This window comes from Astatotilapia calliptera, chromosome 1, assembly GCF_900246225.1.
Source record: "Astatotilapia calliptera chromosome 1, fAstCal1.2, whole genome shotgun sequence".
NCBI classification, from domain to species: Eukaryota; Metazoa; Chordata; class Actinopteri; order Cichliformes; family Cichlidae; genus Astatotilapia; species Astatotilapia calliptera.
Window position 1 is genome coordinate 9,206,519 of NC_039302.1, and position 26,614 is coordinate 9,233,132.

General features: G+C 40.3%; 1 protein-coding gene across 4 annotated transcripts; it reads right to left on the reverse strand.

Annotated features, from left to right (window-relative positions):
- Positions 1-1,884: 1,884 nt before the first annotated feature.
- gramd2aa (GRAM domain containing 2Aa) lies at positions 1,885-26,362 on the reverse strand. Of its 4 annotated transcripts, none has more exons than XM_026162563.1 (12): positions 26,021-26,362; positions 18,595-18,699; positions 12,042-12,099; positions 10,622-10,922; positions 9,768-9,871; positions 9,133-9,231; positions 7,311-7,382; positions 7,147-7,203; positions 6,320-6,497; positions 4,248-4,341; positions 3,363-3,467; positions 1,885-2,917 (listed from the first exon to the last, which is right to left on the reverse strand). In XM_026162563.1, exons 1-12 carry the CDS (start codon positions 26,158-26,160, stop codon positions 2,914-2,916), a joined length of 1,317 nt encoding a protein of 438 aa, XP_026018348.1. In that variant the 5' UTR covers positions 26,161-26,362; the 3' UTR covers positions 1,885-2,913. The 4 variants fall into 4 exon arrangements, with proteins under 4 accessions (XP_026018348.1, XP_026018364.1, XP_026018357.1 ...); XM_026162579.1 differs by having other exon boundaries at positions 10,622-10,694; positions 26,021-26,356; XM_026162572.1 differs by lacking the exon at positions 26,021-26,362 and adding an exon at positions 24,699-25,019.
- Positions 26,363-26,614: the final 252 nt, after the last annotated feature.

Below are 26,614 nucleotides of genomic sequence, written 5' to 3' on the forward strand. Positions count from 1 at the left end.
ACACACACCAGAATTACTCAGAAAGAAATGTGACTGCACAGTAATGTGAGTGCCAGCCATATTACAGAAAACTGTCATTATAAGACAGGGAGAATTTTGCTCTACCGTGATTTATACTGACTCTTGGGTGATTCTGGAGCAAAAATGAGTCAATACAGACGTTGTCCGCCAAATGAAATCAGTAAGTTTTGCACTGAATAATTCATGCTGCTTTCACTCTTTGCTGAGCGGCTGTATTTAATTTCAGACACTGAGTGGAGTTTAGGGCTCTGTTCTGTTTGTTCACTAGATGTCAGTGTAGTTTCTTGTGATAAAGTTCTGCTAATTCTGCCTAAATCACATATGCACATCTTTGAGCAGTAACATGAGATTTTATTTAAAATTCAAACCGACAGCTTGCTCTGTAACACACACACACAGATGTTGATGATTAGCCTGTTAAATGTGCTATTACAAATGATTGATGAAGGATGCCTCTTGTTGCCTACTATGAACTTCATATTACTTACAGAGGCAAAAGTTGGTCTGGAGGCATGGATCCGTCCTTCTTTTATATACAGTCTATGATCTGTATAAACCCACAACATGCACCAACAAACAAAATAGCATCGACTGCAGCGTTCAAGTATTCATAATTTCAAATGTGAGGCTGTTAAGGAGGGACATGTGCATAAAGCAGTGTACAGGAGGTCTGTAGTTTTTTTGTTGATGATGTAGCATGCCATTGAATATTGCTGGGTTTAAATATTAACTATACTCTGAGTGTACAACAAGGTCAATTAGTCCCATAGGCAACGAGTCCCTCTTATTCACTTTTCTCAATTCAACTGACATGTTTTTATTATGTCTGTACGACTCTGTGGGCACTGTGATCTGACTCATTAAGAGGACAGTCTGGGCTGCAGATGGCCTTTGAAATCAAACTGAACGATGCTGCAGTGGTTTGGACGTCACCTCACAGCAAGAAGCTTCTCGAGTCGACTGGAACGTTTCCGTGCGGAGTTTGTTCTCCATGCATGTTTGTGGGTTTGTTCCAGAGCTCCAGCTTCCTCCCACAATCCAAAGGCACGAAGCTTGGATATCACCAACTGTAGGTGTGAATGCGAGGGTTCAGTTTAATGGACTACCTGGGATCGACTCCAACCCTCCGATTGTTGTATGGATGAATTTGTCATTTAATGCGCTCCTCCAGAGAAGCAGATCTATTATCTGTTTTTGTTTTTATTAATTTAATCTAATTGAATTACTCACCTGTGATTTTCTGCTTCCTCAGACTAGCTTTAGTGAATATTTGTATTTAAATAAGCAAATCTTTACCCTCAGGGTAACATGTAACGAGGGCTCCACGTCATTAATCAACAACACATTTGTCGCATTGCTGTTTGGCTCTGGGTTTAGTTAAAACCTGAATCGAGCCCCACGTCATCCCTAAGGTCATACGGTTCCTGTGCGGGATGACAAACCTCTTTCTTGAGTTTATTGAGCACCACGTGATTTTCAGTGATGATGTCTATGTGGCATGTATTCTTTTCTAAAGTCATGGTTGTTTTTCATAGTTAAAATGTTACAAAGTAGACATTTTCAGCGCATGAAAAACGGCGACAATTTATTAAATTTAAACTGATTTCATCAGAAAGAAAACCCGTGCCAGTGATGTTCGGCCAACGTACCGTATGTAATTTATTAAGCGCCGAGTGCTTCTGCCAACATCGTGGGCCAGTTTTATAATTTAGCCTGAGCTGTGGAGGTTACTGAAATTTGCAGTGGTCTTGGAGTCCAGCCTTTTTGTGGTCGTGTATGCCGTGCCAATATGACAGCATGGAAAACCAGACAGTAAAAGTCTTGGCACCCAAATTGACGGGAAAACAAGTAAAAGCCACAGACTTTTTCTCTCTCTTTTGCTTATTTACACTGTTTTCCAATTTAATTCACAGGGATTTCACAAAATAGGACTTGAGGGTTACATGTCACATGTCTGAAAACTCATCATCAGCCAACAATATGACACATCAGTGTTATTTTAAGTCTTAACTCTTCATTTGAAACGTATAAAAGAACCTGGGGAACACCTGCCACACAGCTGACTAGTGATACAATGAAAAACAAAGGAGATGCATGTCATCTAATCGTCCCATTCACATTACAGTTAACACCCACAAGGGATGTGTCCACTTTATCAAATTATATGACGTATAACTTCATTCAGTCAACAGTCTGTGCTTGCAACATTACCTTTTTTCATAAATATCATGAAAAATGATTCAAATAGTCACATACGTCTGAAATCATGTGGACCTGTACTAAGAGAAAGTGCATAGTGGTAACTAGTTTTATCCTTTAAAATGAGGTTAAATAAGAAGAATACATCTGGTTCAGTCCAGTTTTTGTCAGTCACAGTATGGTGAGATGTGCAAGCTACACCCATAACGTGCCTGACGTCTTCATTCTCAGTCTTTTTTCAAGTAATTAATGTGTTGAATTATCGCTCAGCTACTAAAAAAAAAGATGAGTGCCACAAACAGCAGATTCAACAGTAATCTACTCACTATTTCAGGATCGCCTTACACTGAGGCGTCACCAGGTTAAAGATGAAATGCCGGAGAGAGGGACAGATCCTGGGAGACAATCATAATCTAAAGTAAAAAGCTACTTTATATTTAGAAAAAAATAGACAGTCTGTTTGCATAGTCTGGAAGTGATCACTGATTGGGAACTCGTTCCCTGGTGGGAAAGTCCATAAGGAGCCCGGAGTTGGGTTGTTGTTGCACCTTTGCACGGTGCAGCTGGTGCGGAGGTTGGTCTGTTCTGGGCTCTAAGCAGGTCCTGGATCTGTGCAGAAGGGCATCGTCGACTCTGAGGCGGGAGGAGAGCAAACAGCAGCCAGTCTGGAGGCTCACAGCAGACAGCGGTTGGTTATCTAGATGAGGAGAAAGCAGCCTGGTAGTGGACTCCGACACCAGAAATGTGCTGTTATTTATCAGTCTTTACACCTGCTCCCACATACAGCAGTACTGCACAGCATTAATCAGTACTGTTCCTGCTAAACAGAATTAACAAAATACAAGAATATCATAAAATAATACAATATAATAATCATAACTTAATAATATTGCTGATATTTTTTATTTATTTCTGCAAATTCCAGTTATAATTATTCAGATTATACTTTTTTAGCCTTTATTTTTGTTTGTAATCGTAGACAGAACAGCAGGGATAGAGCAACAGGGAATAACAGGTCGGGCTAAACCCAGTCCTCTGCAGTGTGGTTGCAAATTTAACCAGGTGAGCCATACCAGCACCCATATTACACAGTTTAACATTATTTAAATCACTGATGATGCCACTGACACCACGTTACTTACCTTTCTCTCAAGGGTAGATTTGGGTTACCAAGGAAAGACAGCTGCTGCTCCAGACTGCACACACGGAAGGCCAAGTAGCACGATGACAAGATGAGGAGAATAATACTGAAGACAGAAGAAAAGATGCACCCGTTGGTCTAATTAAAAGTGTATGTCATCTTTGCTGATAGTAATGAGTCTTGTAACAAAGTATGAGGGCTGTAATGGCTTTTGATGAACACTGGGTGGCGGCATTTGGCTACACTGTCCTGCAACAACTCAGCCTAAAGAAGAGTAAGAACTGATTCTGTAACAAATCATGTCTTTTCTTTCTTATTATGCAGCCACAGTCATTCATATACAATAATAATAATAATAATAATAATAATAAAATGAAATGTTGGGACTTTTATATAATATAACTTAGCTGTAGTTTTTAAAATATACTCTGCATTATTACATAGTGATAATAACATGATGATTTACCTATTTATCTACTTCTGAATAAGTCTGTTATATCTCAGAGAGATTAGTCTCTTCCTCTTATTCAGACAGGGGACAGGGGTCAGCAACATAATAAACAGCTAGCAGATTGACCTAATGCTTTCTGGATAATGCACAGTCTCCCAGGTGGAGGAAGGAGCACATACTGTCCTAAAGATAAATGATTTATTTATATAAGAGACAAATCTTAGAAAAGTTTCATGGGAGGAAACTTGTTGTGTGGAACAAATACAAAATAAAAGGTGTTTTATCAGCTCTGACCCCCTGTGTTCACTATGAGTCAATCATCCACTATTTATATTTCTGCATTAGTGTGTGTGTGTGTGTGTGTAGCTGTGAGTCAGCTCCTGGAGGAGATGAAGGTGGTGTTGTTGGTGTCTGTATGTTCCTCAGTATACTCACAGCAGGGTGAAGAACTTGAGCAGCTGGTACTCCATCTGGCCCAACTCTGCCACTGGCTCAGATAAAAGACCTCTGTCTGTCTGCAGAGCTCGCTCTGTAACACACACACACACACACACACACACACACACACACACACACACACACACACACACACACACACACACACACACACACACACACACACACACACACAGTATAATAAAACCATTAATAGTGGTTGACTGTACCACATAGTCCCCTTTAAATATTGCTGCCTGTCTACCACTCATATGCAATTACAGTGCTTTCATATATTCCCTGAAAACGATATCCAGAGTTGAGGAGTCATAAATAGATACTCTAATTCTGTTTCTACCTTTTTCTTCATTCACTGTAAACAGTGCAAACAGTCTGTGTCATACAGAACCACAGCCTCCATACTGCTCTGTTATTATGTGCATTCTTCTTCTTTACACTGTGGTGTGTTTTTGTAGTGAGATAAAACAATTGTAATATAGGTGTTGACTTACATCCCAGCTTTCCACTCCACAGACGAGCTGTGACAATAACGTACACAAAAGCTCACGCTGATCTGACATTTAATAGAGAGCAGCATTATTGGAGGAGAGTATGCAGAAACAATATTCAGCAGATAACGCGGAAGCTGTCCTCACACAACTTGGACGGCAGACATTGCTCGTCATAATCTCTACTTAATCTGCACCCGCCCAAAGCTTTTTAATACAAGCCCCTCAAATGATTTAATCTCCATTTGAGGCTTAATGTGTTGTTGCATAAGAGGAACGTTGCAATCCAAAAGCAATTACTCTCTCAATGCCCCCCTCTCACACACATGTTCTGTCTGCACAGCATTCAACTAACAATTAAAATGTTAAACAGCAAATAAGTGTGGCTCAAAAAAAAAACAATTTAATAAGAGTATAGCATCAATTTAATCGAACTTCTGGGATATTTATTGATTCTTTTCCCTACTCATCTTTTCTGACTGTTTTTTCATTAGTTTTGCATTTGGCAAACATGGTAACATGGTTCAGGATTACTGATTGGTGGTGGGTCAGTGATGGTCTGGGGAGGCATATCCATGAAGGGACACACAGATTTCTACTGGCCAGACAACGGCAACCTGACTGCCATTAGGTATCGCATGAAATCCTTAGACCCACTGTCAGACCCTACACTGGTGCAGTGGGTCCTGGGTTCCTCCTGGCAAGAGGATGCAGGAATTGATAACGCTGACTGGCTTCCACTCTTGGAAGCCTAAATCCAATAAAGCACCTCGGGGGCATTGTGTTTCTGTCCAGGTTGCACCTCAGACTGTCCAGGAACTCAGTGATGCCCGGGTCCAGATCCAAGATCAATTTCAACATTTTTTTCCACTTTGATTTTTGGGTTATATTTGAATTCAGCCGTCCATAGGCTGATCATTTTCATTCCCATCAAACAATGTGGCATCCAGTCCATCTTTATAGATATCCAGCATGAAGATTCTTTTTCCCCATCGAGATCTGATATGTTTTCAAAGTGTTGCTTTCATTTGTTTGAGCAGTGTCTATTAATGTTTAATCGATTAGTCTTCTTCTACTAAATCAATGACATTTAGAAAACACACAGTAACAACATGTCTTCAGTCTCTCCAAAGTTAATTTACCTCATACTAAAAATGACTTCCTCCTACCCTTAAACCTCACAGATTAACACCTCCTTACATCTTAAAAATTTTATACTCCCCCCAAATTAAAAATGTTTAAAATAAAGATACAATACAATACTCACTCTTAGAGTGCATAATGCAGGCACTTTATTCCACTGCCCTGCTGGGAGTAGATTTTCTTTCCATGCTGCACTCCTGTGAAAATCTGTACCTTTACCACTGGGACGTGTTATACAGAAAGATAATTTATTATTTTTAAACGGAGACTGAAAACCCGCTTGTGAGATTACTTCCCTCTTTTTGCGTCATAAAACTCAATTAGTCAAAACTCACAAGACCCTGCGATTACGTGGCCTTGCGTGAAGCCTTGACCTTTGTATCTATGATGTAACGCTGCATCATTATCTAGTTTTATCACCTTCGAGTTGCTGCTCTGATTTGAAGGGTGTGTCCGTGGCACTCAGGCTGCTGGTTGAGTTCCCCAGGAGGTCGGGGAGGGAGGAGGACACAGACACGACCGAGGGTTTCCTTCTCCACTTTAACACTGATGGGAATTCATCAACCACTGGGAACACGTCTGGAGCTGGGAAGTCATCCTGTGGCACAGGAGGAAGAGAACAACAGATCAACACATGAGCTGTCAGCACACGTCTGGTTTTAAATAAATGGTTATTATATTATTAATAGTAAAGCCTCTTTGAAAGTAAAAAGCCTTAAATTAGATCAAAGCCTGTAAGGTTGCAAGGGAAAGAAATCTGGGTGTAAATAATTTTGTTTTGGTAATAATGCAGGTATAAACTTTTAAAAGCTCTTGGATGTTTCACTTTTGCCATAGTATGATGACATGATAATCAAACACCCTGTTTCCATGATTATTATCAGTCCAGGTTAGAGTATGATCAAGGACAAGTACGTTAACACAACTTAATTATTCCTTCATGCAAAAGCTGTTCTGTCGCAGTGTAACCTGTGGTGTGTGTGTGTGTTCATGCACACAAACACACAAGGTGACTTCAGAGAGCTCTTTGATAGCATCTTGCAGACTCGGGGAATAATGCACTGTGAGGCTGCAGCTGCAACAAAATGATGTATTGATCCTGTCTGTGTAGGAAGGTTAGTCAGCCCTCTGATCAGTGTTTCAAGCTACTTCAGGGGTACACTTGCTTTAATTTTTCCAGTTTTAAGATTTTTAACAGTTTTTTTTTTAAAGTGGTTTCTCTCAGCGGAAGACATGTCCTCACTGACCAGGGATAAGGTTGGCTCCTCCATGAACTGCTTCAAGCTCAGACTCTTCCCATTGACCTGAAGAGGAAAAGCAGATCACTTCTGTAACTAACATGTACACCACGACAAATTAAATTAGCAGTGTAGCTCTATATGTGTGTGTGTGTGTGTCCTCCATCTGTCACCTGCAGGTGTGTGCAGATCCTGCGGAGGACGTCATATACACTGTCTCTTGATAGCAGAGACACAAATACATACTGAGAACATAAAAAAGAGAAACAGGGAAATAAACATTCAGTTAACTTTATCATTATAATTTTTACTGTGCAGTAAACACCTGAGAACAACACAGCAGCGTATACCCATGCAGCCAGTTAAGGTTTCTATTTACAATTTTGAGAAGACCCTCAGTTTAGATAAGAGATTATTTCTGTTTCACATTCCCCCTGCCTCCCCCATAACACTAATGCTTATGATGTTAGTCCGCATGCAGTACATTTATGGCTGCAGACAAGCATAAAAATATTTCGATTCTGATTTTACTGAATTGAAAAAAATCTGTTAGAAGTCACCTGGACTTTTCTGATCTCATTTTGGCTCACGTACCAATATTCCTTTGACCTGGATGGAAATTTGAATCACTGTGCGTGCGTGCGTTATCAGTCGCTTTTAAGATGATAAACAGTCACGACTAATTATGTTATGTCTGTCACATGCTTCAACAGAGGCGTGTCTTTAATTCCTTAAATAAGATGATGCTATAAACTAACGTGCTGTCCGGTGAGTCACACTACGTGATGTAAATATAACAACGATTTATCTTCTGAGGTCATTTAGTTGGTAGGAATGGATTTTAGCACGCAAAGAATGTAAACATATATTTGATCAGCTGAGTTAGTGTAAGGAGAAATAAAGAAAGAATGAAAGAAACTGAAGGTAAAGACAGAGGTTGTATATCCTGGTAGGCAGATTTTTACAGTGGGAAGATCCATTGTTAGAATATTTAATGAATACTTCTGTGATTTGGTGCATTATATAGGTCGTATAATGACAGAATGGCTTTAACCTTTTTGATTCTCATAATGCTGAGGAAGCTGCTCTTTTGTCTATATGTGTGCGGACATATGTCTGCTCCAATTAGAAAGAATATTCAGTAAAATATTTCCTTGTAAAACAAACAAACAAACAAACAAAACATCTGTCTCTGTCTTTATCTATTTAGGTTTATAGCAGAACATTTTAAAACAGGACAACAATGAAAACAACGATCTCCGTTCTATCTTGTCAGCTGACAGTATTTCTAACCTTGATATGTAGTTTATATGTAACGCAGCACAGTTAATGTTTGACCACATTACTCTATAAATATAGGGCAACATGATAGAGTTCAGTTGTAAATTACTAGAGTGCTGCCACTTCTGTGGGTTTTTTATGAATCACAACTTTGAATTTTTTGCGTTCACCATTTTTTTTTATCATTCCTTTCGAGTGAGCAAATCATGCTTTTAAAAATGAGTTAATTTGCCCCTCTTCTCTCCCTCAGCACGATGCGCGGTGCACACAAATAATTAATTTGGTGGAACAATTCATTAAAACATTTTTCACCCTCTGGGCCACACTGACTTCAGTGTGTTTATAGGTCTTTTTTTTGCACAGTACTAATTGGCAGTTGAAGATGAATTACCCAGATTTAACTAGATGCTAATGTAGCTATTATTATTCACGCATTGTTGGGGCCAGGGCAAGAGCTGAAAGGTGCAAATTGTCCTTGAAAGCACCACCTGATGAGAGGTTAAATCTGGTGTGACAGGAAGTTAAGAGGCTCATCTTAACATTGCTGTAATGGTGGAAAAACCTTTCGCTCTCTTGTGTTAGCAAGCTGGGACTTCACTCTGCTTCTAACTATAGCACCGTTCTATTTTTTTCCATCTCAGCTTCAGTGGAAAAAACGCCCTTGCTGAGCTAATCAGCATGAGCATTTCAGTTTATGGTGACTGTAATGTTTACCTTCTGGCCGGTGTCTGTGGTGATAGCCAAGCCATTGGGTACGAGGCCTGCTGTTTTGTGCTTCTTCACCAGCCTCACAGAAACGACAGGGATGGCCACCTAAGGAAAAAAATAGATTTTTAAAGCAGGGGTGATAAGGAAATAACACCGTTGTGATTTCAGTAGATGGTAGCAGGGAAGTTAGAGCTAATATCCATCTACGAAAAGCCCTCAGAGAAAGCTCAAAGTGGACACGAAGCGTGTCTTATTTCAGTCAGAATGTGAGGAATGCAGTCTGAATAAGTAGCTTATTGTCACTGAAATGTTACGAGAGGTTTGGTTTCAAGGAAATGAAGGAAAAGGTACACTGCACAACATCAAAGAGAGAATAACATAGCTGATTAAGGTTAAAGGTTCAGTAAGTCTAACTGGCCCTCGTATATAAATTCACCGCACATACAGACAGACAGAGGTATTTTATAGAAGACTGTGAAACTTCACCTCAGTCTGTAAGCCTGACTGACTTTCAGACAAATAATTTGTCCAATCAGTTTGTACGTTTTTCAGATCCGCTTGTCAGACTCTGACAGGGAGTAACCCGGTTCAAGTTTCTCAGTCGGTTTAAATTTATTAAGCTGTCTGCCAGTCATTCGTACCTTGATGTCCTTGCCGAAGAGGTTGGCATAGAAACACAGCCAGTTTCTGGAAATGTATAGCCGGCCTTGTAGGAGGATATCTCTAAGAAGAGCGCAGGAGTACACTGAGGATAGAAGAGACAAAAGCTCTTCTAACAACAGTAAAACTTGATGAAGAAAACCTTAAAAAGCTTAATAGTAAAAAAAATAGTTCTACTAAAAATATTTTTACTTAAAAACCTGAAAAGTAAAGTACACGCCCTCTGCATGCGCATTAATGTCTGCCAACAAAAACACAATGCAAAAAAAAAAGAAGCTCCATTTAATTCTCACTATCGAGTTTCAGTAGAGGGAGCTATGAATGAAAGAACGGATGAGTGACTTCTGATGCAGCTCTAGTTTGTGAGGTGACGGATGGGTGAAGCTGCAGCTCTGGTCAGGACTGAGCAGAGGCGTGTGATGCCACCGAGGCTACGCCGTGACTGCTGGGCGGTCAGTAAATCCCTTCAAACTGTACGGCTACGTCTCGCTAAACATCTTATTTTCTATTTTCTTATTTTCTACCCGATATACAAAAGATTAAAGGTGTGGTTAGGGAGGAGTTGGAGATGTTTAAAGGCACCTGAAAAGCCCGAGGTTGAGTTACATAAAAGAAAAGAACAATATAAAATGGATTAAGTTACCTTTTTAATGAATAACACGTAATGACTCATTCGTTGCAACTTCAAGGTCGCCAAACATTTTATTTCCAATTCATTTACGTGATAACAGCCACCAATTAAACTAATCTTTTTCATTCTGATGATTGCTTAACTGACTCACTTCAGTTACTATAGATGAGCAGCTTGAGCCAAACAGAGTAAAAAACACAGTACCTTTCATGAGGATCTCATCCTTGGGCACGCACTGGAACAGTTTGTGGTACTGCGAGTTGTACTTGCTGACAGTCTGTGCAGAGGGACAGGGCAGAGTCATGAGCAGCTCCTTGGCGGACCGGCCTGCCTGCACAGCACCGGAACCACCGCCGCCACCGGCCACTCCGGCTCCGCTCGGCGCAGACGCCACCCTCTCCCTCAAAGGACGCGAGTTCTGCACCAGGCTCAGCACGTTGGCACCATACTCACACACACACTCGCGAACATCCAAGGCCTGGAGCAAGCTGCTGCAAGACACACACTGTTCCCCTGTCGTCGGTCAGTACTGTGACAGAGGACTGCCTCTGTGCAACTACCTCTAGTCAACACGTCCTACAAACACACACGTGGCTCTAATGTGCGGACCTACACACACACAACACACACGCGCTGCAGACGCCTCGGTTTTTACAGCCACTGAGCTCTTTCACAACTACAAGGTTGTCTTTCTCTTCCTCAGATACACCAGTGACACTACACTTTACAGCACCCAGCTGACACCCTCCCTCTTCTCCTTTACACACATACACACACTCTGCCCTCATCTATAAAAAAACACTGGTACTCCTCACTGCTCTCACTTGAAGTCTGCTCTTTTTCTGCCTTTACCTTTCCTCTTCTCCTCTGTCAGCATCTTGTCTGTAGTGCCAGTGTCTCACACCTAAAATTCTTCCCTTGTTCAAAGAAAAAAACGTCCATTTTCCTCCCCCGAATGCACGACAGAGCTCATTCATTCCCCACCCTCCTCTCTCGCAGCTCGACTCACTTCCACCTCTAGCTATCTCCAGCACAAGATTAAGTTTCTTCTTTTTTTGTGTCCCGTTGTAGCTCATCTATCTTTCCTTCAACTTGTAGGTGCTCTGTTTGTTATTATCTGCTGCTCCTGTTTTTGTCTTTCTATTAATAGCTCACGCTAGAGCAGCTCCTGTCGTCAGGACTATGGAGCTTACAGTAGGTTACAGTAATTCAGAGGGCTCAAATGCCACTGCGTGAAAGCTGCAACCATTACTGGGGGATGATTTGTTGACAAATTTGTAGTTCAAATGGTATTATGGGGTTTAGTTTGTGGTGCGGTTGTATTATTTCTACTCACTGATGACAACGTTGCTGTAAATTCTCTTTTAATGGGGCAAGAATCTGGTACAAACGTAAAATGAAGGAGTCCAAATGTTTCTCAACTTTATCATCTTAACCACAGGAAATAAAAAGGATTCAATGACTGAGCGCATTTATCTGCTTTCAGATTTAATTTAGCAGTACAGAGAAAGAAAATAATGTTTTAAAGGATGTTCCACTTTTATTGAGTATTTAAAGTAAAATACAATTAACTGGACTTGAGTCACAGACACAGTTAGGAGCAAAAAGAAGAGATCAGACTCACCGAGCCCCTGTAACACTTCTTCAAATCTTCATAGGACAGGTCTTCAATCAGCTGAAACCTGTGATAAAAAAAAAAAAAATACACTTAGTTATACCGACATGCCATCTATTGCCAGCTCATCTCAATGTGCTGTTTAAAAACATTCGTTTTAAAAAATATAAGAACACTTGAAGACAGATTGATGTCGTCACGTGAGCTAAACAAGGCAAAAATCGTCATCGTGACAAATGGTTAGTTAATCATCAGCATAAATGGAGGGAGATGTGGGCTGCCATAAAAAACAACATAAAGATAAACACTGAGCTGTTCAAACACAAAAAGTGGCCATGTCAGGAGATTATCTGTGTCACTCTTTTAATAGTAGATGAGCACACACGCACACACACATATAACTGGCATCCAACTTGCCTCAAGAGGAATAGTCAGAGTGTTGCAGCAGATGTCACAGCATGATACTCATATCTTTTGCTAAAGCAGACACACACACCCTCCCCGCAGCAGATAAAATCCAGTATAATCAGACCTTTAAGGAAAATGTCATTGAAACATACTGCTGTTCCAGTTAAGAGGTTTAAAAGGAGAAGATATGTATGCAACAATAAAGAGTAAAAGGCAGGGTGTTCTCGATGGTTTCTTTTCTGAGAGACTTGCCTTTCTTCCTCTATTTTCTGAGAGCGCTGGGTGATTGACAGCGAGCACAGCAAGATGTAACGCAGCGCTGATACGAAAAGAGCGCTGCTGAAGGAGATACTGATAAATCAGGAGCTCTGGCCAAACCAAATTGAAGCTTCGCGTGCTCTGTGATGAGTTATCACACTCCGTGGAAGCCACTTCTTGCACTGTGCGAGAGTAAGAGGCTTCAAACGAAGGGCAGAAAGTGAAACTTGGTATATTCCATCATATAGAGCACAAGTCTGTTGCATCATCTCAAAGTCATTGCTCTCACATTACGAGTAAAAACATACTGTTAAAAATATGAAGAAGCCTTCAAGTGTCAGATAAATTATTAGTCAATCTTATTTTTACACAAATACAGTACAAATCCATCATTTTCAGGCTGATCACAAAATATTTATAGATGTCACTGTATTTATAACTGTATTTTAACTACTTTTACCAACAGCCTTATTTACCTTTTTTACGTACACAAAAAAATCTACTTCTCAACATGACTTCTTCAGCATCACATTTTGTATTCTCCTTGAGAAGCGTCCTATACTTTATACAATGAGATGCTTTTATGTAAAATCCCCCTCTCTGTTGCCCTTATAGCAGCAGGGCTGTCAGTGTCCCGTCTCTCCCCCAGAGGAGAAACGCTCCTCTGGGTAAGAAGATAGCATGACCTCTGTCCTAAACAACTCTCTCTGACTCTGGTAGTTTTTTCCATGCAGCTCTTTGTCACCGTGGAGATGAGAATGACAAAGTCTGACCGCCGGGGTGCGTGTCACGATGACGCCAAGATAATTACATCACCGTTCAATTTAAGGTTAAACAGCTTTATTTAAAAATCACCAGCATCAGAAAAAATATTCGATAAAACTGAAAAATGCAGTACTAAATATTATATTATGTACTCGAAGTAATGTGAAAAAAGCCATGAGACCACGAGAAATCAATCTGATCAGTATGATTCAATATTTGCTAAAATGAGTATTTAAAGATGTTTCTCACGTGACTTTTTTAAAAAAAAATATTAGAATACAATATAATCACACAAACCACCTGCAACTCAACACCTCAAAGACTAAGGAACTGGTTGTGGACTTCGGGAGGTCCAGAGAAGGTCCACTGCCGGTTCAGATAGAGGGGGAGGAGGTGGAGGTGGTCAACAAGTACAAGTACCTCGGGCTGTGGGTGGACAACAAACTGGACTGGTCATGCAACACAGAGCACCTGTGTAAAAAAGCCCAAAGCCAACTGAGGTCTTTTAACATCTGCAGGAAGCTCCTGAGGATGTTTTACCAGTCAGTGGTTGCTGGAGTACTTTTCTATGCTGTGGTGTGCTGGGGGAGCAGCACAGCAAAGAGGGACTCATCCAGGCTGGAGAAACTGATCAGGAGGGCTAGCTCTGTGGTCGGCATGAAGCTGGACACTCTGGTGTCAGTGGCAGAGAAAAGGACACTAAAAAAGACTGCTGGACATTATGGACAATGCTGGGCATCCTCTGCACACGGCCATTAACAACCAGAAGAGTCTGTTCAGTGACAGGTTGCTTCTCCCCAAGACAAGAACTAACAGACTTAAAAACTCCTTTGTCCCACACGCCATCAGACTGTTTAACTCCTCTCTGGAGGGGAGAGGGAGGGGAGACAGGAGGACAAAGGAGGGGGGAACAACTAAGCTGTAGTGCCTCTTCACCCCACTGTGAAATACTTTTGTTAATAGTCAATTTCAATACTTGAAATGTGCAATTCACTTGTATTTTTATTTTTATTCCTATTCATCCCCTTCGTATATTTTATTTATATTATATGTCTCTGTATTTATATATGTGTGTGTGTGTGTGTATATATAATATTCTGTAACTCTGTAACTTCTGTCGGTGCTGTGCTTTTGGATACCGAATTTCCCAGAGGAACCCACCCGAGGGATTAATAAAGTTTTATCTTATCCTCTTATCTTATCTTAATATCATTATAGCTAAGGTGTATGTCAAAGCTAAAGCTAGCCGCTACCAACTGAAATGTTAGAGAGTGAGACTTTTAAAAAGCAATAAAATCGTTTGGAGAAAGAACGGGAGATTTAAAAAGGACAGAAAGATGCCTCTAAAATAATGCTAAAGGACCAAAGTGATGACTCCTTCGCTTAAATGTAAGGTGGTCACATGTTATGTAACTTCAAATTTGTAAATAAACCTACAGGGGTTTGAAAAAGTCAAAGTCCACTCGACACACATGACATGATCTTGCTCCATGGGCAGATTGCTCGGTTGTCTTGGTGACAGATATGCTGAAATGTGAGCTCAGTAATCGTTTGCACCTTTCTTCAGTGTTTGCTTAAAGTTCTGAGTAAGAAGTGCAAACCTGAAAACAGCTCCATCTATGTGACAACTGAGCCAACTCAAGGTGATAAATTAATGTTGTTGAAAAGATGAATCCTATATATCCAAGAAGGCTTAAAGTATAAGAGAGCAGAGGGTCTGATAAATGCTATGTCAGCCTACTGGCTGTGTGACTTTGTGTGTGCGAGCTTGTCACTGTTGTTTACACAAGAGCAAAGCTGTTCCAGCACTGCCAGGTCTCCTGCTGGTACTCCTGTAAACCTCACAGACCTTAAAGTGATATATCTGTTGTATTATTCTAGGGTCTACCTTACAATATAAAGCGCCTTGAGGTGACTGTTGTTTTGATTTGGCACTGTATCAATAAAATTGAATTGAATACCAGCCAACTTATATTATGTGTCTGCTTAAAAACAAAACAAGACATTGACATCATCCAATCATGTACATAGACTGTATGAAAGGTGACCCAAATAATTGTTGATTATTGTAGAAGGGTCTTTAACCTGCACTCTCTCTGAGGGCCAGTGAGGATAGACTTCACTGGCTTCAAAATGAATTTTAGATTGCATAGAAGACTGTTAGTAGCTTCCCCTGTGGTTGAATCCCACAGTAAGAATTTTTCTGATAGCATTAAATTATCAAGTTTTATTATTCTGTGTCCAATGCATCTCTTAACTCCAAATGCTAAGCTTCACCTACGGGTGAAATCTCTAAGCTGAGGCTCAAAAACAGCAGTCTGTGACACACATCTTTTATATACAGTCTTTGACAATGAATCCAAGTAGCCAGACTGTCTCTTTATAATCTGTATTTTAAATGTAATGAATTTATACTAATATATTGTGTTGTTTTGTAGTATCTACTTGTATTGTGAGGTACATTAACTTACAAAATGTTACATGCTGTGAATTTCATAAGAAATTAATGACCCAAATATGTGAAAATTAAGTGTCATTAATACAAACGTAGAGACCAAAATAAATAATAAGTAAACCATAACCAAGCTAAATAAGAGCCATAATTTGGCCATTAGATGAGCAAACTAACCTCTGTTCAACCTTTCAAATGTTTCATTATTTAATGTAGCTTGCACTAGATGTGAAATTCACAGTTTTCCTCATTAAGCCCCCTCCCCCTCCAGGCACCCCATCATCTTGTGACCACATTATGAACAACAGAGCATGTGTGCTGCTCTGCCTCCCTGCCTGCTGGTTCCCGCCTATAAATAGGCTACACAGTGGCTCTGCACTCTCAGGTGGAGAGAAGAGAGTGATTATTAAAAACACAGGCGGGTCTGTGGGGACTAGTAAGCTCTCTAGTATTCTATCTCCATCTGTCTCCCTCTCACTCTCTCTTTTCCACCAGATCCAGCTTTTAATCAATACTGCAGGTGCATTTGGGCAAAAATCGGGACAAAAGTGCTTTGGGCATTCCCACATGACTGCAGGATAGCTGTGAATGTGGTTTGTGTTGAGATAAAGCATTTTTTACAGTACAAACAAGGTCACGTTGGAATGATACAGATATGGACAGCTCCACTAAAGTTTTGCTTCGTGTTTATTTTGGGCATTGTTCAGAGGGTTTGAAATGCACAGGCTCGGGAGGAAATCATCAAATGTTCAGTGTGTGCTGAATACAGGAAAAACAAAGAGTAATAACAGCAGCAAAATGTGTTGGATTTGTCCTGCACACAACATATACTGAGCAGCAACAACTTTCTCATAGATCAGGGGTAGAAGACTGATCCCGACCATCACCTCTGAAGTTTGGAAATAAAAACAAAGTAAAATGCTGCCTGTGGCACGTGGGTTCGTGTGTGTATATGCATGCACTAGACTGTCACAGTGCCCTTGGCTGCGAGGCGAAATGGTGAAACTAATTACAAGCTCAAAGAATCCTAAATTGAATCCTAAAATTAGAAGGCGAACACCTCCCATCGGTGGCCAGTGTGGCAGTGGACTCGCAGTCAATAATTTAGCTGGAGGAGTGGAAACTGGGACTGGGAGCACTGAGAGAATACGTCTCTAAATGACACGTGTCCACGAGAATGATCGGGAGTTTAAAATCAAAGTGTTCTGAGTGGGAAATGAATAAGGTCACACAAGTGGGAAAAGTAAAGAACGCGTGAATTTTTTTGCCTGCGTGTCCTGAGAAAATCTGCGTTCATTTGAAATATTTCACACAGAAATCAGTAGAGCACACTACAATCAATAAGAATTCTCACTGCTTTACAATAGTGCAGTAATAAAATAATAAAATAACTCATCCTTTGCTTTCAATTGAATCCTTTTTTGCTTTTGCTAATTTTAACTGAAATAGAAAAACTACTGGTGCAGCAATTACTGAAATGACTAAAAATATATATCTGTATGAGCTGTATGAGCATTCAAACAAATGATTCTGTACAATAAAAGAGGTTAGATGGGTAAATATCTACTAATTCGTGGATTTTTAGCCCCTTTGAACGTTTGGTTTTACAGAATGTAACTAAAGAAGTTCAATTGAACTTCTTTAGTTACATTAAATTATTATTAACTTTTAATCAACTTACAATGATAAACACCAGGTAATGTCTAGCACCACGAACATTTAACAGTTCGGAGCTAGGCACTAAATGAAAGTTATAGTTGAGACCAAAAGAGCTGTTGGACTAACAACAAAACAACAACAACGAAAAGTAGCCATGCCTAAAATCATGCTTTATCAAGTATTTGATTCTTTATGGGACTGTGTTTTACTAAATTAATATCATGTTGTATTAAATAAGTCTCAAAGTCAGCAACAGAGCTCATAAACTCATTAGTATCTACTGAGGTATTAATTGAAGGGGGAATTCAGGTCATTTTCTCATACATTTCTATAAATTCTGAGAAGTCAGAGGCTCTTCTGCACTGGCTTTACTTTAGAGCCACGGCGTAAGTCTATCTTTTAGAAACAGTCTGTAAATATTTGCATGCTGGAACAGAGCTGCATTGAAGTGAGCTACACACAGGAAGTGGATCAAATATAGACGCACCGCTCATTGAGGTGCTACAAGTTTAAGCTAACGTGCATAAAGTGTTCAAGTCCCTGAGTCCGTACCTCAGGGCTAAATCCCATCCCAGAGCAGATTCCCCCAAGATTACATTGCTCCTGCCTTCAATCCTTCTTATATAACACACCAACACACACATGCAGTATATCTGCAGATGCACGCACACACATGTCCATATGAATACTCACAAAAAGCATGATGCATTAGATTAAAGCACTTTATTACGAGTATAACTATAGCATGCCTCCCAAGCACATATATCTTCTTAAAGACCCTAAAGGGAGAAGAGAAAAAACATCCTGTCTGCAGTCTCTTTATCCTTATGTATGCATGTTTGACCATTGTTTGACATCAAATACAGCTGAAATAAAAGCACAAAATAAGTGCTGTGAAAATAAATCTCCTAGGGCTGACACCCGTGACCGTGCACAGGATACAGATGGTGTGTGGGATGAAAAAAAAAAACATGGAAAGAGTGTGGCGGAGCAGCGTGTGTTTGTGTGTGCAAGCTTTGCCTGAAGTGGCCGTGTGTGTCGTCGTCCTTGGAGGGGTCCAGGTCCTGCGTTGAAAGCAGGCCTATTTCTTCACTCTGCTCCTGCTGCTCAGTCATGCTCCTGGCCCTGGATACACAAACACACAGCTCTGTGTTAACAGCGGGTAACCTCTCTGCTCGATCTCCATGTAGACGTGTAAAAGAAATGGTTTGTTTTTGCCTCCGTGTTTGACTTTAAAGTGAGCTATTCCCAAAAACTTTATGGGCCAAACAAGTGGACTCTGTCTTCAAAATCAACACAGAGGTGATGCAACATTCAAAGTCTGACGCAGCTCACTGGCACTACATTAAAAATATCTACTTAGCGAAATAAATCTGTGTGCTTGTGCTTGTGTAAACTGGGTCAGTTTGTACCCTCTCCCAGATGTCTACAATGAAGCAGAGCACCCCAGAGGTTGTGCAGATGGCTGACCTGATCTGCTGCTGTGAGCTGACTCAAACATTTTTAAAAATACACTTTATACACTTTTCAGCGCCACGTGCGACGTGAAATTAATTTTTCTCGGATGAGAAAAGGAGAAGAAGAAGCCATGAATATGACCATTGGTTGTGCGTGAGCTGCTCAGAACAATATCTCCTCGCAGGCTGTGATTGACAGCAAGCCGGGCAAAGCGTGATTCACACCAGGCTCGGTAAAGCGTGGATTCAGCAGAAACGCTGAGAGAACCAAATCTCAGCTCAGTGTTTACTGTGATGTATAATGAGGCTCGAGTCATTTTAACGGCTCGTTGAGATTGGTGTGCACGCAGTTCAGAATAGATGGCAGCAAATGGCTTTAAACAATCAAACACGCCTCACAATCTCCATCTATAATGAGGCTCCAAAGGCAAATGAATATAGATGATTCATCAGACCACTTAAAATAAACTAGAAAAACTTCATTCGTCACAGCATTTTGAGATGAATAAGTACCCTTAAAAAGTGTGACCTGTAATATTTCATTTGATGCTGCATGGGATTTAACACAACTGTTCATACAAAGAGAACTTTTTAGTAAAATGTCTGATCAACTTTCAGCTGTTATATGCCTACCTGCATATGTAATCTTTTTAGTTACAATTTCAACTTTAAATCTGTTGCACATATCTGGTTGACTTCACCTGTTAAATATTTCCCAACCTTTTAAAACTACAGACTTTCAAGTGGTTCACAGTTTGATTTGTTAATCTGTGGGGGGGTTTTTTTTGTTTGTTTTGTTTGTTTGTTTTTTTTGGGGGGGGGGGGGGGGGGTGTTGCATCTTGCAAGGCTTTGTGTCAGGAAGGGCCTCTAGCATTAAAAACTGCTAAATCAAACATGTGCAGCTACCATGTGACTAAGGGTGCAATCTACTTAAAGTAGCATCTAGTGGCTTTCATCTAGTCCAAGGGTTTATCCAGTACTTTAAATAGGTGATAACAAAACAGTGCATCAACAGTATAACAGTCCTTAGCAGTTAGCAGTTCTGACTGTGATTATCTCTGACTTTCAGCTAAACATTACTTCCATAGACACTATAAAACATGGAAGTAGCTTCGAGGTCTGACAAATTAAGAAAATGCATTAGTGCCTTTAACCTACATTTTATCTGAAGACCACCAGATGGCAATTGCTGTGGACTTGCGGACCCATAGAAGTGTACAGGAAAGCAACTTTCTGATTTGACCTTGATAAACACTTTCCTCCTGAATTAATGGGCTCAGTCACTCATTTTGGATCACATTGAATGAAAAATGATGTCTGGTTTGTGAAAACCTGGTCGTACAGTGGGGGAATTCACAACCCCACTAGCGGTTTCATAGTCTGCGCATCTTTTCAAATGTATTTTTCTGTGAAAACCTTCTTACAGCTCCAGCGTGGGACTTCAGAAACCAGTGGATGGCTTCATGGGAGCTACGTCAGCCTCTAACGTAATTGTGTGAATGCTGAAAGGCATTCACACAATAGTTTGTCTCCTAACATTTGTCTACTTTTAGCTGACACCGCTGATTTGTTAATCCTTTCCATTAAGTCAGTGGTCTACTTTTAGCTACAAATTTTACCTTTTAGTTACTTTTAAAGATTTTAGCTTTTATTTATTAATACTTTTTATCCTTTACGTTTGACTTTTTTCCAGTTTGTGCATTCACTAGGTTCCTATGTCTATCTATGACCAGCATAATTGTAGAATCATAATTTTTTTAATATACCTTTACATATATATTTGTCGAAATGGGTGTTTATGTATTCCCCCACCTATTTTATACACCTATTGTATAATTTGAAATTTCAGCACTGCCTTGCTCTCATTCCCACCGACTGAATAAAGATCTCTGTAACTATATCTCACTCATTTTGATTGCAGTTTGCTTTGCCTCAAAGTTCAACATCACATTCATTTGAAATGTGTTCACTTCCTTTTTCCCCAATTTGGATATATTTTTAAATAAAATTGTAATTCATTTTTTAATTGTCCTAGTAGTCCACAGTCTGTCTGGTAGCCTTTGGGTACACAAAAAAAGGTTTTACCCTTGTAGTGTTTGTGCTTTTACTACATAACAGCTTCACCTGAAAAGCTCTAGCCCATCTATTTTGTTTCCTCCCTCACCTGCACATCTTTTTTTTTCCACACATGCACACACAAACACATGCTTGCCCTGTGCTATACCTCTGGGAGAGGGGAAGTCTTTACCACCTGCTCTGGTTTAATTACAGGTGCTGATGGATATGGCTCCTGCATGCAGTTTCCAGTATATTATCTCTAATTGGCCAGAAGGCAGAAGTTTTGCGTCAGCCGCTGACCTGTTCAAACAATAGCTGTCTGTCTGGTGCTTGAGGTTACATCTGACTTGTTGTCTGTGATCACAGAGGACTAAATGGGAGGTGAAAGGCTGAATACATAAGTATAGGATATGTGGGGTCTTTAAGCAGAGTTTAAAGGATTCAGGAGCAGTATTTGATCCCAGATGCTGTATTACCGTGAATTTGCATAAAGCTCACTTCTTTTTGTACACTTTTTCCTCTTTAGCTCGTCCACAGAAGGACTGGTAGCTCCCCTTACGATAAGGGTTCAGATCGCGCGAACAGGTGTGAAATGTGTGTGTTTAGTTAGTTCGTTTGTTTGTTTTAATCAATTTTAAATCATGCTTTTTATTTGTTTTTGTTTCTAATGTCTCTGTAAAGCACTTTGAATCACCTTGTTGTTGAATTGTGCTATACAAATAAATTTGCCTTGCCTTGCCTTGCCTTCAGAATCAACATATAAAGGACTTGAATTAGTGCTTACTTAACAGTGTTTATTTTAATAATTAAAAAGAAAAAAACCAATGTGTGAGACTTGTGCATTTGCAGAACAGAGGCTTTTTACAAAATATGGGTAAATGTTACTCCAAAGAGATATGGTGCTGTGAAAACCCAAAGAAGTTTAGTGCAAAAAGTGAAGGTTTCTGCATCTTTATTTAAATGTTTTTATATATTATTTGGCCTACTTTGAAAAGAAATACACACTGTTATTGTTTCAATTCATTTTGCTGTAGTCTGAAAATCAGCTTGCAAAGAGATAAACTTGACTCAGTGGATACATAGATAAATGGACCTTTTACCTAACAGCTGCAATTCTTTTTCACATTTGCTTTTCACATGAGGTAAGACTAACTCATTCACAAGCTGCGGGCTTACAGTCTAGACATTGTATAAAACATCTATAGAAATGCATCATAATGACCAAGACAAACAGCCCTGAGATAAACCAACTTTATATCGCTGTGAGTTTGACCGTGAGGATGTTTAGGCCATCTAAAATAGGTTTTATTTAGTCTGAGTGGGTTTCCTGGAAGTAGACGATGAATGCTGCGTCAAATACACCACAACCTGTGATTTTCTCACAGTCATCTGGCTATATTAGCATGTCTGTCTGGAAAATTATTGCCCGCACTTAAACCTCTGATTAAAGTTGGACTGTTCATGTCATCCAGGAGAGCAAACTGAAACAAAATATACCAGGCTGACCAGTTTCTTAGGTAAATAAGAGGTGAGACACTCATTCATTATGTTGAACTCCAATGCTGCTGGAAAAAAGAAGCAGCCTGGTGAGCTCTGTCACAGTATTTCAAGACTAGGAGCATCATTCGAAGCTATCTGATAATGAATCCTTCCTGTTTTTGATGAGAAAGTTCAATACGTAGTCTGTTTATGTGAAGGAACACGCTCTCAAAGCTCATAATTCATGAGATAATGACAAAGCGAATTTGCTGCTTTTCAGTTTTATATGACGCGGTTCAGATAAGAATCAGTTCATATAAAATGATTTAACAGGCTTCCTCTTCTACCCGTGCTCTGCCTCCACAAAGATGGCTGGATGTCCCCATGGAGCCACGAATGAATACATAATTAATACAGAGCTGGCTAAATATTCCAACAGTATAAGTTTTGCATTTTTCTCAACAAAACAGGGTGATGCATTGTGATGAATACTTCAGTCTGCTGTTGGAGCTGGGCAGGGAGTCAACGCTGCTGTAACTTAGAGTTTGTACCACGATTATGAGGCCAAACAATACATGGCCCATTCATTAAACACACTGAGCCTCAAACTTAGCTAACAAAGCAGCGTCCCACCTATCATCTTACGCCAGTGCTCATAAAGACAATACACACATGTATAAACTAAAGGTTGGGGTCTCTTCTAACCTTTGGCCTTTCTTTAGGCCAACTTTCATTCCTTCTGTCTCACTTTCTTTGTTTCTTGCATGAATGTTTTTCAGTTGAAAGCCATTCTTCTCTTCACCTCTCCTCTTCCATGTCCTTCTTTGTGTCTGGACATTTTTTGCTGTCACAAGACATCCCTCAATCCAATAAACTCTAATCTTGTTAAGGTTGCTCATCACCGAGGTCGTCCCTGCGCTCTCTCCACCTCTCGCTTCCTTGTAGACCAGTGCACCAAGGAAAATACCTCCAAATTTCTTTTACAATCTAAAGTCACATTCATTTTTGAGGCTACTAAACCAAGAACTTTGTCTCTGATTAGATGTGTCAGTAATAAACCATCTGGGTTGTTTACAGTGGATATGCAGGAGAAAAGGTTTAATGTGTCTACAAACGCTGAAGGTGACTTCCTCTTATAGGGACATTGAAGCTGCCAGCAGGAGCTTTCTCTCATGTACAGCAAGTCAACCAAGAGTTTACTCATGAAAAACGCTAACCCAAGGGATATTTGTTTGCAGAGCTTTGGTGCATCACATGGCACGGGATAATTATTATTTTCTTTCGTTTTCTTTGTGTCCTTGAATCAGTCCGTCTATGAAACACATGTACAGCCTTTGGACTCTGGCCTACACTGCTTGAGACCAGACAAAGAAAAAAGAAACCCTCCCCATTGTGCAAGTACCTCAAAACAACCTTTGATGACAGAAGTATGTTTTTAAAGCAGTACAACCCTTCAAAAGTCCATCTTACCGAAGACTTAATGGAGCAGAGTGATTGGTTTAATGGGATTAGAGGAGGAAGGGGAAATTAATAGCTTTGTTGAAAGGTTTCTAGTTACTTCTAGTTAGTAACCCATTTAATAATTTATTTGTTTAGTGTAGGTATGTCGTGGCAAATCGATAGGCCACTAGCACCTTCAGTTTTAGTAGTAATAAACATGATGATTATGGGCTTGTAAACACGTTTTGAAAATAACTTCATATTTTACTTATATTTTTCAATTTAAGTGGCTACTTCAAGGATTTCACATTATATTCGTGAAGTATATCCGCATGTTCAGCGCCTGACTTGGAATAAACGCCGCTTTTACAGTATTCCCGAAAGCAGCAACGACGTGAAGCTAAACAAGACAATATCTGAATAACCGGGGCCCTTCAAAATAAAAGCAGAAAGCGTTCAAATTTAGAATACAAATAGACATGCAGTAGGCTATAAGGGGCACTAAAACACAACAAAAAAAGTAAATTTTGGTAAACTCCACGACCAGCAACTATTCATACAGACCATCGACATCTCTAAATTCCTCAGTAAATCCCTAAAGGCATCACGGGTGCATTTTTTTTTAAAAGTCATTTCCGGAAGCATTGCTGTTTTTTTCTCGCTAGCTTGATTTACATAAGGTTTCCTACCTGTAGCTCAGAGGCTGCTGTCGCTTTTTCCTCTGTTGTTTTCCAGTAGCTCCACTAAATTCTTCAGGTCTTAGTGGTGTTTCTCGTCAAATTCATTTTTTTATTTTATGCTTTTCCACGACAAACTAACAAAAGCACCCAGTTTCCCGCCACAATAATTAAAGCTTAAGCAGGGAAATAGGGCTGAGCTGCAGCGTCTTCACAAGTGAGTCCGAGTGTGAGGTGGGTTGAGCTTACCTATTAGCTAACTGTTTACAGCAGCCGGGGGATTACACGGTGGCTATTTTTTCCCCTCGCAGACGCTCAGAACAGCGCGGCTCGTTCATTTGCACGTGCAGAGATAACGGAAATTAAAAACATGACGTAAAAGATCAAACTAGTTAGATTGTTTTTTTTAACTGGGGGAGGGGTCGTGACTTTCATTCTATCTTTTATACGTTAACAACATGTTTCCGTTTCCAGCTGAGGAGTTTAAAAGTGTATAATGTCATTATAAAGCGTTACTCAGAGGCAATGTCTCAGCTCTTAGTTATTGGCCACGTTATCCATGGAATAAAATAAAAAAGATAATTACATCTCAGAAGTATTTTTAAATAACTTTGTAAAGATTATTCAGCGTATCATTGTATCATCTGCAAATTATCAGACTGCTGTTTCAGACTTACATTCATAGTAAACGACCAATAACTGACATGTAATGGCTGCCTTGTTACATTGCAGATGTTTTGCACTCATATGGAAGCAACAAATGTGTCATCTGGTGCAAAACCATCAAGTGGAAGATTTAAAGGAGAATCGTTTAAGGATGTTTGAAGGGGTTTAGCCGCTGTCCCTCGTCTTTCTGTGCACATGTACGAACAGTAAAGGTTCAAGCATCAAGCTGTCTGTGTGCATTAAGTGCTCTGAGTCCGAGCTCTAAGGTCAAACTGAGACACTTTCCAGAGAGGATGTTGCACTGAGGAGTTTAACTTTTGAAATCGCAGTCCAAACACTGCTACTGAGTTGGGTCGTTTTAAGTTGACAGTGCCGCACAAATAAACCCTGAATCACACATTTTGTGGTGTCAGTGATGACTAATTGACTTATCATAGACATGTCATAACTTGAACTGCTGACACATTTGTGGTGATCCCTTCATCCCTGCTTCTCCTCTGCCATTCACGTTTCAAAGCAGAAGCAAAAACACCTAAATTGAAAACTGATTTCCTACTGCTGTTTAAAACAGTGATCTTTTTTTTTCTTTTTGTAATGTATGCATGGATGGGATGCGTTCTTGAATGTGTAACCATCCTAAAAACACTTCCTGTGTGCTGTTCACTGACCTGGCTCTGCTGGCTGCTATCCTCTGACTGCAGTTACCATGAGGGTGGCGGTAGTGGGGGACCGGATAGTATCTGTCCTGGCCTGGGGCCTCGTCGGCTGGCAGGGCCTTAGGGCTGGCTGCGTAGATAGTGCATCCCATGAACACCTCCTAGAAGTCACCTTTAATGTCCTACAGTTAGCGGGTGTGAGTCGTCCTCAAGGTATCCTTCCTCTGAGCGGCCTGTCCTGCCCTGATGCCAGCCAGCTGCTCTGTGGAAAAGCCATTGGCTCAGCACATTGGTAACTTAACCCCTCCTTCCCTCTGAATCTCTCCTCCAGCCTCACTCTCTCTAGTTCCAGCCCTCCTCCCTCTGCAGAGCTGAGAGCATGGAGGATAATCAGATTTCACATTTACACTCACCAAAATCATCCCCGGCCTAATCACCCTCTGTCACTGATGTTGCATTATGCTATTGCATAGAGTGTACTGTCAGTTCAGGGGCATTAGGGGCAGCTAAAAATATCCCAACTGCCTGATACGAATGGATGTCGCACCAGATGCAGATAAAGTTTGAGCACTGTGTGCACATATGCAAAGTGACGCTCTCAACAGA